General features: G+C 26.6%; 1 protein-coding gene across 1 annotated transcript in view; it reads right to left on the reverse strand.

Moving 5' to 3' along the window:
- Positions 1-15,579, reverse strand: part of LOC136071851 (coiled-coil domain-containing protein 186-like) — a 78,612-nt gene that overhangs the window by 24,301 nt on the left and 38,732 nt on the right. Inside the window, exons 5-11 of the mRNA XM_065797343.1 lie at positions 13,438-13,635; positions 13,049-13,153; positions 11,391-11,489; positions 11,216-11,302; positions 9,153-9,295; positions 2,801-2,981; positions 731-793 (exon numbers count right to left, since the gene is read on the reverse strand). Coding sequence (XP_065653415.1) covers positions 731-793; positions 2,801-2,981; positions 9,153-9,295; positions 11,216-11,302; positions 11,391-11,489; positions 13,049-13,153; positions 13,438-13,635 — 876 coding nt within the window. The remainder of the gene's footprint in view (positions 1-730; positions 794-2,800; positions 2,982-9,152; positions 9,296-11,215; positions 11,303-11,390; positions 11,490-13,048; positions 13,154-13,437; positions 13,636-15,579) is intronic.

Here is a 15,579-nt window from a genome sequence, read left to right on the forward strand (position 1 = left end):
TGATACTAACAATGATTTTATCATAGTATATATTATATATTACTACTTATATATAATAATATATAAATAATAGTATATATTACTACTTTTTTACTGTTATATTTATTGTTATTACAACTATTGTTACAATTCTTATATTTATTTATTTACTTTTTTATCTTATAAAAAAAATGTATATATTTATTCACTTTAAATAAAACTATTTTTTTTTTTTTTTAGCCTTTTGTGTTTGAAATAGATTCCTTTACTTTGCATTATTTTTTGTTACTTCACATACCTTTTGTTTACAGTAAACCCCCTAAAATATTAAAATTTGATCTCAAAAAAAAAAACAAAAATTACATACAATTTGCATATTTTTTATTTTACAATAAGTTTTTTTGCATATTTTTTATTTTTTCAATAATTTTTTATAGCTAAGTATTATCATTACTGTCGCATTATATAAAATTATTAGAGAATAATATATAAAAACCATCGATTAAAAAGACACTGTTATAATTGTGGTCATTGCTTTTAGCGGTGGTATGCCCTAGCATTAATTATATATAGCAACAAACTATCAAAAACTTACTAAAACATAATGTTTGAAGTTGAAACACATGACTAGTTAGTATTAAACCTGACTTACATACTTTGATAACTTAACATAAACTATTTTTTATTGAATTATAAGTAACTGTTAACAACTGCAAAATTATGTTCAAATAAAAATAAAAATTAGACTTACTTCAGCTTCTTTTTCTGTAATTAGTAAATTCTGTTTAACCAAAGTATCTTCTTTTTCAATTTGCTAACCAATTGAAACCAACAGTAAAGCAAACAAAATAATAATTAAAAATATAAAAATAATATATATATATATATATATATATATATATATATATATATATATATATATATATATATATATATATTAGGGTGGTCCTTAAAACAACTTTTTTTTTAAATGTCTGCTCTCACCCTCTAAATGTGTTCAATGTAATAAAATAATACTAGAAAAAAAATATTTTTGAAAAAATATATTTTTAGGGGTAGCCCAAGACCCTTAAATATCAGACAGGTTCCTATAATTATCAAAAAAATAGTTCTTCAAAAGTAAATCATGTTTGGTCTCAAAAGAAGCGAAATTATATAGAAACATTAAAAATAATCATCATTTTATGAAATTATATAGAAACATTAAAAATAATCATTTTATGAAAAAATTATTATTTTAGATTTTCGTAAACAGAAAATAACGTTTTTTTAATTGAAAAAAGAGAATTCAACAAGATTTTTGATTATAGTTTTTATTTTGCAATGTTTTTTTTTGAAGAACTATTTTTTTGATAATTATAAGGACCCGTCTAATGTTCAAAGGTCTCGGGCCTTAAAATACAATTTTTTCAAAATTTTTTTAATTCAGTATTATTTTATTATATAGAACACATTTAGACGGTGAGAACAGACATTTAAAAAAAAAGATGTTTTAAGGACCATACTAATATACATACATACATATATATGTAGACATATACATTGTAAGAACTGTGTTAATATTTCCACTAAGAGTGCTCAATACAGCGTGTTATTTAATTGGTAAAGCTAATAATATAGTGAAAACTATATTGACAGAAGACTTAAGAAAATGAAAGCTGTATGAGTCAGAAGAACATGAAGATGAAAGAGCTACAAAGTATTGAAGTGCTAGAAAAAAAATTAGATGAATAAAAGTTTTTAGAGGATGAAGGGACAAATAAAGTAAAAGGATGAAAGTTTGCTGAATGACAAGTCAAACAAAACTAAGTTTTGATTGATGGAATTAGAGATGATAGCTGCTTTGAGCAGCAACCATGATATGAATTTGTAGAAAAGAGAAAAAGGTGCAACCTTACAACATGTGTTTTTGGACCTTGTCTTAAAGAGAAAGAGCATCGTTAGAAGAACCAGCCCAAACATGACTAAAGTATTCCTTACAGAAGAGAATAAAAGATTTGTAGACATAGAGAGTGGAATCAGGAGTAAGATAATGGCAGGCATAATAAAGAAAAGCAACATGCAGAAAAGCAACATGCAGATAAAGAAAAGCAACATGCAACATGCAAGAAGCAGATGCTAACTTTGCAATCAATTGTATATACGTAAGTTTCCATGAAAGGTCATTGAATGATAATCCAAGAAGATGTAAAGAAGAGGTCTCAGTGAGAAGGTTGTCATTCATTAATATAGGAATGTCAACAATGTGATAGTTGTTTGCAGTAAATAACAGAATTTGTTGGAGTTAAAATTCACAAGTCACTGCAAGCCCCAAGCTATTACAGAAGAGAGATCAGATTCAAAATCGGCTGCCTGTTCCAAGTGATTGAAAATAAAAAACTTTTTGTTAGTATAGTCTCGAAAAATTTTATAAGATACACCAAGCTTATGGATAAGACCAGCATGGCAAACATTATCAAAAGCTTTAGATATGTTGAGACCAACAGCTCTTGCCTTGCCGGCTCTATCTAACATACAATAAAATCTTTCAGTTGGAGCAGTTATCGAGTCAGCCCTAGAATGAAAAGATTGAAAACAATATTGATTGTTAGAGAGTAAATTAATAGATCAAGATGGAATATTAGAATTTTGTTGATTAAAGATTCAAAGACCTAATATTAGAGAAAAGACTAATCGGACAATAGTTGAAGGGGTCAGAATGTTTTCCAGAGATGCTTTGAATGAAAATATATATATATATATATATATATATATATATATATATATATATATATATATATATATATATATATAAAATAAGATATATATATAAAAAGAAAACCTTAGCAAGTAGTTCTGCAACTTTAGACTTTGAAGCAACATTATTTTCGGTCAAAGATTGTGTGTATGCCATTAATTCTTGTTGCTTTTCTTTGTAAAATGCAATTTCATTTTCAAGTTCATTGATATGCTTTTTGTTAATTTGGTCTTGCTCCAATTGATCCAACAATTCTTTTTCTAATCTAATAACAACAATGTCATTAATATTATTAACGACATTATATTAATATTTTTTATCAACTTTAGAGCCGGCAGTTATATATACATACATATATATTTGACAGAAAAAAACAAAAACTTCTCATAGTATTTGTGTTAATAAGGTTAATATTTATATTAAAAGTTCAGTACCAGAGATAACCCACTGCTATTAAGGGTGGTAGCTCTCTCTACAGAAATTATCGAAGATATGGAAATCCTTCAAGAGGAAAACTGGCCAAAACTTGGATCAGGAAAGTGTCTATAGGGAATTTTCCACACCAAAAATGTAATGCTCTAGGCATTACATTTTTGGTGTGGAAAAATAACATTGCTGGTTTCGTCTCTTATTACAAAAGTAGATTCCTTAGAAGCAGCAAAGTTATTAAAATGTAGTGCTGTACCAGTTAAAAGTAAGTTGTATTCTGAAGCTATTAAATCAAACTCGCAAAAAACTTTTGCATCACCGTCTCATTAATCTTGTTGCAGCAGATATTGATGACAGGAAAACACCTACATCCAATGTTATCATTGTTGGCATGTCCAAACCATCAAATGATGATGATATATCAAATGTCTCTGAGTTTTTCAAAGCTTGTAATTTAGAATCTATCAAGGTCAACCATGTCAAACAAATCACTTCAACTAAGAATAACATAACTGAAGCAGATTCAAACCTTATTAAGGTTATTCTTGAAAAAAATCAGATTGATATATTGTACTCAAAAACTGCAGTTACTATAAAGCAGCTTTATTCAAAGAAGTTTTTGCCTGTGAAGATAGAACTTCAGCTCAACAATCAGAGTTTAATAATCTTAGGGCTAAGTTAAAAAAGTGTAATAATAATCAATTGAAGGAAGCCGATATCCTAGATAAGCCGTTTCGGAATGTCATCCACAAACGCACGAAAGTCATATGTTGCATCAATGTTTTTAGAGTCAAACAGAGATATATCCACGCCTCAAACTCTGATCTATCCTACATGCTATCAGAGTATCACAGAAGTATCAAATCTACCATAACCATTCAGGCTAATCAGACAAACTCCAACTGTTTATTTACCTCCTACATATCATCAGCCAACAGCTAATTCTCCTATTTCAATAAAAGATCTACAAATCCCTTGTAACATTAACTTAAATCCTCTAGCCAATGCTTTTAGACCAAATAATAGCCTAATGATCATAATGCAATTGCCAATTATACTCACTTTCAACACACATTCCAGTGGTTCTAAGGTAGACCACCTTGTTCAAATACATGAAGACACAAACGCTCATATTGGATTTTTTACATGAAACATGGCTTACTTCCACCACTCGCAACATTGTAATCAGTTGCATCCAAGAATAAACCAAGTACCTAATAACGTCCTGTGAACGCAACTGCTTATCTGAAAAAGGAATACCCAAAAGAGCAGGTGGAGTTAAGAAAATAGTCAATCCCAACTACACAAATATCCTGCACACCTGCCATCAGCCAACCCTGGCAAACTATTGAATCCCTAAAGAAACATGGAAACTTTGAAATAGTTATTGCTAGAACTCGCTTATATAGATTACCACGCAGATACTTATGTGTCTTAACGGCTGACATTTTTTTACCAGAATGGAAAACAAGTTGTCAGAAGTGCTCCATCTCGCAGCTCTTGTACACCCTAGAAAATCCAGTAGCTAAATGTTCCAGTCCACCTCTAATTTACATAGCTGGTGACTTTAATGGAAGCAATGTCAAGCCACCATGCTATGCAAGAAGTACCACTTATGGCAAATAAACCATGACCCAACTTGAGTAACAGCATCTAAATTGTCTTATCTTGACATAATACTAACAAATGCTCCTAGGTGTTATATTTCAGAAACTCTAAAACCAATGGGCCAATCTGATTCTCCAATTGATCAAGATTCAAAAGCTAATCTCTCATTAAGAATAAATTCCAGAAATGCCAGTGATCACAATATTGTCATTGCTTTTCCCCCCCCCCCCCCAAATATATGTATAAAAACATTCTACCAAAACCAAAACACATCCAAATACGATTGTGAAAGATTAGAGATACAGTTGCTACCATACAACTACATGACCCACTTGGATCATTCTCAGCCTTTCAGAATGCTATAATTGATGCACAAAATAAACATCAGCCTCTACGAACAATTAAAGTATGTGGTGACCAAGAATGGATGACTGCAGATATCGTTCGCTGAATTAAGCAATGCTAACGTTGACAGAAAGCTGGTCTTTATGATCTACGTAACACTTTGGGTGTTACTATTGCTCGAATTATTGCTATTCAGAAAGCATCCTACTACATATATAAATATGCCAATAGTAAGAATAATATGTGGTCACATGCCCGCAGACTATCAATCCCAATCCATAGTTTACCCACAGATACTGAATTTGGTGCAAAACTAAATGTGCAATTTTCAGATATAGTTTGGCAAGGAATTATTAAGCCAGATTTATCACCTTATTTTAAAACAATCGCCTCTCCACCAGAACAATTCAAACGCATCAAATTGACAGCCGGTCATGACAGCATATCTGGCAAACTACTCTATGTGGCACGTCTTGAACTAGTCGAAGCCCTTGTTATAATTTTTAACCGTTGTATCCACAAATGCATTGTACCATCTGAATGGCTTTATGCAAACATCACACCTATTCCAAAAGTCAATAATCCTTTTCTACCATCTGACTACCGACCAATCTCTATAACATCTGCAATATGCAGAATAGTTGAATGCATCCTTGCAAAACATATTATATCGTATGTTCAAGATAATTTATTATCAAATAGCTAATTTGGTTTTCTTCCTGGTAGAAATTCAATTGATGTCATCATACAAGTAATTGATGACTGGGGATACGTTATTGACCACAATACCTCATTAACTGCTATATTCTTTGCTATATTATGGTTATCATCCTGGATTGCAAAGTGGCTTTCAAACCGTAAACAACATGTTATATTTAACATGAAGCCTTCTGAATGGAAAGATATTTATCAAGAGTGATGCAAGGAAGCGTCCTTGGCCCAATCGTCTTTTTAATCTATGTACTAGACATAAATGACTACCTCCCAAAGGGCATTACACACAAGAAATATGCAGATGATATCCTAGCTTACATAACTGGTAATAACTCTTTCCTTCCATAAGAAGTGTCAGATATTCTCAACATAGCCAAATGCAAAGTTATTTATATTGGCAGAGGTGAAAAGCCAGTCATAACATTAAAAAGCGAAATTCTTGAAGTTGTTAACTCATACAAATACCTTGGCATCAACCTCAACTCAAGTCTAAATTTCGACAAGGAATGGTCTAGTCTACATAAGAAAATTGCCGCTAATGAGTATCTTTTTAAGCAGTTATGAATATTTGGTGGATGGTCTCAACCCATGCTTATATCTGCGTAACCCGCTTATTACCATAGCCACTTTACTTACAATGCAGTTATCCTCACCTCAATGACCAATAAAACTAAATATAGGATGCAAGCCTTTCAAAACCGCCTTCTAAAAGCTGCTGGTATTGATTCGCAGGATGCAAGCTACTGTGGTATCCTTCTTATTGAAGAACATCTTGATTTTGTCTCAGCACACTTAAACGAATTTTAAACAAACCTAACCATCTATTCACACTTAGTCTACATAAAAACAATCACTCACATTCTACTTTCAAATTTAATACCAGATCTGCAAAAACATGTATTTAAACACATATCTACAAAAATTTATCAGCCACCTTTGTAATGATGCAAATAAACTTGGAGCTAACTCTACTTTTTATGTTACCTGAAATCATTCATAGAATATTCTAAAATATTGTATATGACAAAGCATCTCAATTAATAGTTCAAACTTAATTAACTCAAAAGGGCTTCAATTAATAGTTTGAAGCTAATAATTTTTCCTATAATTTCATGTTGATGTAGCGCATAGGTTGATTAATTGTGTCATATATAAGGTATGATTGTTACATCAGCACTGGTTGAAGGTTCAAATTATACTTACAGATAATTTTTTTATTTTATGTTTTGTAGGCATTAGAAAATATCAAAGTAGAAATTGTTTATGTTTTGTAGGCATTAGAAAATATCAAAGTTTCAAATTTTTAAATAACTAAGTTTCGAAGAGATTAGGCTCAGATTAAATAACTTTGAAACTTCTATTTTTCCTAAATTTTTTGTAGAGAAACACTTTTAAATTAAAATAAAAACTTTATGCTTTTATTTTTTCTGTTTTATTTTTTATTCATTTTATCATTCGTTAAGATTTTAACTTTTTAAATTTAGTTTTGCATTTTTTTTATTTTTATTTCACTTTCCAGTTTATAGTTTGATTATTTTTAAATTTAGTTAAATGCGCTAACTTAAAACACATAAGGAGCCATGACCGAGTTGTCAAAACAAAATATTATATGTGTAAAATAAGAAAGGCACTAAGAATACATGGAACTGACAGTCAATTGTTTTTTTTTGGATGATCAAAATTTTTATTATTTTATTTGTTTAAATTTTTATTTTAGTAATAGTTGTTTATGACTAAACTTTATAAATACAATAAATGCCTAAAAATTATTCAATTTATATTCCTTTTAAAAAATAATTTTAAATATAATCAATGCATTTTTTAAACAGAAACTCGCAAACTACCAAATTCAATTGTTCAAATTACCAGCTGATTAAAAAATAAAGAAGTTAAATAATATGCAAATAATTTAAAAATGAATTTTTTTAAATATCAAAACAACTTTTATAAAATATATAAAGTATTTAAAAAATTTAAACTAAATACTTAATACTAAATGCTGCCATTACAACTTATTTTACATAAAAAGAAGTTATTTTACATAAAAGGAAGTTATTTTACATAAAAGCAATACGAACAACAACAAAAGCAAACACGCGATTAGTAATTTTAAATTTATTTATAAGTTATTCATTCATTTATAGCAATTTGTGGCAAAAACTTAAAAGAAAATAAATAAAAAAATTTAAAGGGAAAAAAAAAATTGACAAAGTTCAGCTGAAAGAAAAAATTTTCTCAGTTAAATAGAGCAATTATTATGTAATTTTATATTATTATTAAAACAATATACTAAATATTTTTATTAAAATAATAAAATAAGAAATTCAATTACTTATAAGAAATTGATTTTCACCACCAGTAAAATGATTGCTATTAAAAGTGAAGCAAAAAAATTTAGTCATATATAAAAGTTGTCATTAAAACAAATTGATCTTAAGCAATAAAACTATTTTATATGCTTTTTCATTAATGATTTTATGAAACTTTTATGCATTTTTAAATTACATCCTGATTATTAATCAAATCTTGTTTTTCAAAACTATAATTTTTTTAACCGATCAATCATGACCAGCAAGAATTCATTTTTGGAAAGTCAAAATATCAATTTTTGTCGTTTCATACAACTTTTTAAGTCTTCTGTCAACTGTTTCCTCTTTTTTTAACTCTATTCTTTTTTTTAGTATTTCCTAGTTGCTCGCAGCCTGGAAGTAAATTAGATTTTAAAAAAAAAAAACTTATTTTTTATTAATAACTATAAAATATATGCTGAATCATAAATAATTTTTAGTAACTAATTTTTATTAAGAAACAAACAAACAAACAAATAAAATCATATTCTGTTAATCGCATGCATCTAAAATTCTAAAAACAACTGTAATTATGTTATACTTGCTGTATACTCTGTTAAACAATTAAAAAAGTTTAAACAAGGAACTACTGTACAATTACTTCAATAGATATTGAAACTCCTGAAAATTCTTTTACTTTTTAGCCTTACTGTATTACTGGCAAAATTAGATTTTTTATTTATTAGGGCAATACTTTTAAGAATTTAGAAAAAATAATGCATTTATAAATAAATAACAAAAATGGATTTATTGCCTGCGGTTTGACTAATATTTCCTTTATTTTTGATATTTGATGTTTGATCTTTTTTTAAAATCCATTTTATTTTTATCATTTAAAATTTAACATTATTTTCAACTCTCTCATTATTTTATTTTCAACTCCTTCATTTTTGACACTTAATTTCACTTTATTGAACTCCTTTATTGCAATAGAGTAAAATCATACATCACAATATATAATACTAAAATATATTAACACAAACTAAGAATACCTTGTGCAATTATTTTTTAAATTATTCAAGACTTCCAGTTTATCATTCAACTCATCGATCTTGCACTTCATTTCTGCGCAATCCTTTTCTTTCTCATGAAGAATATTTTCAAGTGACAAATTATTTTCATTCAGTTTTAAAACCTGAAATTTTAAAAAACCAATGTATATATATGTAATCAGTGTATCTTTATTATATTCATTACATTTTATTAAAAACATTTAAACACAAAATTTAAAGCAAAGGGTTCACTGTGAAACAGCTATTGCGCACAGCATATTAAAATCATAAATGAGAAAGAAATAAAGCTAATTTGTTTAATTAAACAAAATTGTTCACTAAAAACTCAACAATTGTGAAAAAAGATTGTAAACAATTGTAAAAAAAGATGGTAAACAATTGTAAAAAAATTGTAAACTTTATAATACATATTGTTGTGACATTAAGATGGTAAAGTGTGGAGTAAACATTAAAGTTGCAAACATTTCTCTTAATTGAAAATGTAGTAATTTAAACAGTAAAAAAACTTTAGTGTGATATTATTTTAAATAAAAATATTTTTAGTTCAATGATTTTATAAAATATTAAAATACTGATTGCTAAAAGTATTTCTAATGGGAATATAATTGATGTTAATTCCTAAAAGTATTTCTAATAGAAATATAATTGATATTATTTGCTAAAAGTATTTCTAATGTAAATATAATTAATATTATTTCCTTAAAGTATTTCTAATGAAAATATAATTGATATTATTTACTAAAAGTATTTCTAATGTATATATAATTAATATTATTAGCTAAAAGTATTTGTAATGGAAATATAATTGATATTATTTACTAAAAGTATTTCTAATGTATATATAATTAATATTATTAGCTAAAAGTATTTCTAATGTATATATAATTAATATTATTAGCTAAAAGTATTTGTAATGGAAATATAATTGATATTATTAGCTAAAAGTATTTGTAATGGAAATATAATTGATATTATTAGCTAAAAGTATTTGTAATGGAAATATAATTGATATTATTTACTAAAAGTATTTCTAATGTATATATAATTAATATAATTAGCTAAAAGTATTTCTAATGTATATATAATTAATATTATTAGCTAAAAGTATTTGTAATGGAAATATAATTGATATTATTAGCTAAAAGTATTTGTAATGGAAATATAATTGATATTATTAGCTAAAAGTATTTGTAATGGAAATATAATTGATATTATTTACTAAAAGTATTTCTAATGTATATATAATTAATATTATTAGCTAAAAGTATTTCTAATGTATATATAATTAATATTATTAGCTAAAAGTATTTGTAATGGAAATATAATTGATATTATTAGCTAAAAGTATTTGTAATGGAAATATAATTGATATTATTAGCTAAAAGTATTTGTAATGGAAATATAATTGATATTATTTACTAAAAGTATTTCTAATGTATATATAATTAATATTATTAGCTAAAAGTATTTGTAATGGAAATATAATTGATATTATTTACTAAAAGTATTTCTAATGTATATATAATTAATATTATTAGCTAAAAGTATTTGTAATGGAAATATAATTGATATTATTTACTAAAAGTATTTCTAATGTATATATAATTAATATTATTAGCTAAAAGTATTTGTAATGGAAATATAATTGATATTATTTACTAAAAGTATTTCTAATGTATATATAATTAATATTATTAGCTAAAAGTATTTGTAATGGAAATATAATTGATATTAATTCAAAAAATATAAATACTATTCAATGGCTTTTCAACATGTTAAAAAATTTCAAGGAAATAAAAAATTATGAGTTCTTAAAATTTTTTATTAAAGTGCAAGAACTATAAAATACAGCAGTAGCTATAATTTGAATACTTAATAGATCCTAAAATGACCAGGTAAAGTCTGACAAATTAAAATGACCAACAAATCATCAATTATCAAATTAAGTTATACAATTATACATATACTAAAAACAATAATATATTATAAAATATTTTAAGCAAATAAACTTTAAAACTTCTAAAAAAAAATTCTTTTTATACCATGTCTTTGTATTGCAAATTTTCTTCAAGAATATCATTTGATTTTCGTTCTAAAAGTTTAATTTGTGCTTTGTATTGCTCTTCTTTCTAAGAATAAAACTAATAATGTTCTAAGAATGAAACTAGTTAAATAATAATTATAATTAAATAAAGATATTTTTAAAAAAAAAGTTACATTATTAAAAGATTCAATTATTTCACGATATTCATTAATTAGTTGGTCTTTCTCTTTTGCTTCAATTTTCAGACGTACAGATTCAATTTCTTCATTAGCCTATAACAAATATTATTAAAAATTATAATTATTTTTATTATTATTATATTGTATTATTATCATTTTTTTATTTTTGATTTAAACATATATTGGAATTTGAAAAAAGAAAAACTTGATTTCAAACAAAAAAAATTTCATATCAAAACAAGAACTAAAGGTGTAAATATAGTTCATGAAAAAGTATAAGTGTTGGGTTAAGTCAGTATATTCTTTGGTATCACATATTTTAAAGCAATTGTTGACTTAATGATGCTAACTTCCTTTAGTGGGTTGCATTTGACTTAAACAATTTTTGACTTTTGCTTAGTTGCAGTTGTCATCATTTTGCAAACTTTGGGTTAAAATACAAATAGTTAAATGGTACGCTTAAAAGAAAACATTTATAAAAAATCAAAAATACAATGGCTTCTTTATTATTTGGTATTAATATTTATTTTTATTTTTCTATTTGCTTCTATTTCTTTTTAGGAAAACCATAAAAACAACGAAAGAATTTTTAATTTACTTTTTATCATCTTCTTAATATTTTAATATGATTTTTTTGTAAATAAATTTTCCAGCATAAATTTTTGGATAATAATATAAACTAAATCATTCTTTAAGACCATTCACATTATTGATTCTCTAAAAACTCTCATTCATCTCTAAAAACTTTTAAAAGTTTAATCATCTCATCTCTTTTAAGACTCATAATAACACCCCTATGCATGATACACTCTAAGCAAGATAATAATTATTAAAAGACAACTCATCGAAAATAAAATGCATATATAATTCTCTATCTATAACTCTGACTATAAGTAAAATTCAAGTGTTGCAACTTTAAGTCCACCACAGGGAGGATTTAAAGCTGCAAATTGTTAGCCAAGCCTTAAATTAGACATCTAATTTAAAGCGTGGCTAACATAGTTGCAAGTTCAATTCTTCTTTGTAGTGCTCTTTTTTTAATTTATATACTTTTCATTGATAACGATAAAAAAATACTTTGGCATTATATTGTATATATATCGCCAATACTGTAAATCAATATTTTCTATATTTATATCTAAATGTGGACATTTTATACTGATGCAATATTGTTAGCAACATTTAGTCAACATTGAGATAAATATTGTATCAATATAGTGTCAATGTTGCTTGCTACTACGGAACTTAATCATAACTCTTCCTCTTATTTGTTTTAGTCTGAACACTGTTTAATAATAATATTTTGACATAACAATAACAATGCATAATAATAATAACTAATAAATAATAAATATAACAATAATAAATGTTTTAACAATAATTTTTTATTGTTAAATACTGTAACTCACAGTAAAGACTAAAAAGCAAAATATAAAATAAACAAAAAACATTTGCTAAAATTTATATATTCTTTTTTGTACTAAAAAGCGAAAATAAACTTTTTAATTTAAATTTAAGAGTTCAGTAAACTAAAGATTGGCAGGTCTTTTTTTGAAATGAATCATTTGCAGACAAAAAAGTACAAAAAAGATTATATTTTTTAGCAAATCTATTTGCTAAATTTTATTACCATTACTAGAAATATTTTATACCTGATATCTTTCAATCATTTCTTGACAATTTTGTCTTATTTGGCTTCCTTCTTCTTTTGATTCTTGTAGTTTTGCAGTAAGAATACTTATCTGCTTTTTTGAGTCCTTATTTAAAAAAAAAAATTAAAATTACACATACCACGTATATATATATATATATATGTGTATATATATATATATATATATGTATATATATATATGTATATATATATATATATATATATATATATATATATATTTATATATATATATATATATATATATATATATATATATATAAATATAAATATATATATTTGTGTGTGTGTGTGTGTGTGTGTGTGTGTGTGTGTGTGTGTGTGTGTGTATATGTAATAAAAACATGTAAATAGCTTTGTAAAGCTACGTACCTTATGTGCCTCTAATTCTGTTTTAAGTTTATTTTGAGCCCAGTTTATTTTAGTTTCATATCCATCAATTTCTTGCTTCTGTTGATCAATTTTTTTATTAAGTTTCGAAACTTGATTCTCAAGATTTTCATTTATTGTTGTCAATTTTATAAGATCAGATTCCTTGCTTTTTAATTGGCTGCGCAATTTTTCGACTTCCTTAAATCAAATTAGGAATTTTATTAATAAATTAAAATTTATTAATTTCTTAAAAAAAAATTATTAAATTTTAAAAATTAAAAAGTATAGTAAAAAAAAATAAATGATTGACAATAAGCTTATCTAATCTCTGTTTCACAAGGTATATTCTACAAAGTGGAGAAAATCAGTTGTCTAGAAATTTTTTCCTAAAAGTCATGTAGTTTTAATAAAATTTCATTGTTTTTTAATTTCCATTCTGTTTCACTCTCAACAACGCTGCAAGCAACCACTATTAAGTTGGGAGTTACTAGAAAATAAAGAAGAGAGTTAAAAAGAAAAGGAAACCATTGACAGAAGACTTGAAAAGTTGAAAGTTATATGAGTCAGGAAAACATGAAGATGGGAGAGAGTTCCAAAGGGTTGAGGTGCGGGGAAAAAAACCAGTAAAACATAAGTTTTTAGAGCATGCAGAGACAGATACAGTTAAAGGGTACAACTTTGCTGATTGATTTCAAGCTAGAACTAGTTTTTAATGTCAAGCTAGAATAAGTTTTGGTTAATGGAAGAGAAAGAGATGCAGGTTTGCGACAATGGAAGAGAGTCTCAAGCTTGGCAGATAGAGCATGTCAAACTACGTTTACAATGCGTTTTTGGACTCAAGATGAGATGTTAAAAATTTGTTGATCAAAGAATGAATTGTTAATCAAAGACAAAGGAATGTTGTCTGGACCACAAGTGGTAGAAAAGTTTAACTGAGATTTTAGCAAAAGATGAGGTAATAATATCAGTCCCACGAATTAGATGGAATGTTAGATCTACCATTGTTAATGACACTGTTGAAAATTTTACAAAAGTCTCTACAGTCTAACTTCTGAGATAAGGTACGAGATTTAGTAAACTGGGAATGACAGTACCTTTTTACACGTTCTCAGATTAATTTCTTGCAATAATAAAAAGATGTTTGCACTCAAGAAAGTTAATCTTTTGAAAATAATTATAAAAATGATTACGATTAGATATAGCAGCTGCACAAGAAGGTAAAAACCATGAAGTAGAAACCAACGAGAAGAAATATCTGCTTTTATTTCTGCATGGATCTAGGAGGTTACATAGGAGGCGCATTATTTAGGGGAGAGAGAAAAGGCACCAGTTCAAGGAACATCACAATAAAAATCACAAAAAGAATCCTTAGGGTCAGCTTTAGGGTAGTAATAAGTAGTGCAATAATAGAGTCAGAAGAAGAAATACAAGATTAAAGATTTATATAGATCATTGTATGGTTGTAACTACCTAAAAGTGAACAAGGAGAAACTGAGTACAAGCTAGGGTCAGAGACAAGACACAAATCAAGGAGAGAAGTAAGTGATTAGGGTTGCTGGAGAATGAGTCAAAAAGTTAACAATTTGAGTAAGAGAAATGCAGAAGTTTTAGGCTTTCAGTGCCATCAGGGTCAGTAGTGTTAAAGCCAAGCCATTCTGTGTGATGAGTAGACCTGTAAATCGAGCCAAACAAGCCAAGCTTGCCAGGGCTCGGCTTGGCTCGTTTACATATCAGCTCGTTTCGAACATGAGATTCTTTGTTCGAACTCGGCTCGTTAAGGATTAGTATTGTTTGGGCTCAGCTCGTTTTACATGTTGCTCGAGCTCGACTGGTTTAAAACTCGAAATAATTATTGTAACCTGTTAGTTTAAAGCTCGTTTAGTAAAAAAAAATTGTTCGTTAAAGGCTCCTCTGTAAATAATGCAAGTCCAAATCAACAAACAACATAAACAATCCTACAGTCTATTAAACATGCAAATAAACAACATAATGAAATAAGATCCTACAAATCTAATAGTTCAAAATAAAAGTTAAAACTAATAGTTCAATGTTCAAACTTACTGTTCAAAGTTCAAACATAATGTAAACTCTCACAAACATAATAATTCCTATTAAACACTGCACTCTAATAGTTCAAATTAC

This window comes from Hydra vulgaris, chromosome 05 (assembly GCF_038396675.1).
Source record: "Hydra vulgaris chromosome 05, alternate assembly HydraT2T_AEP".
Classification (NCBI taxonomy): Eukaryota; Metazoa; Cnidaria; class Hydrozoa; order Anthoathecata; family Hydridae; genus Hydra; species Hydra vulgaris.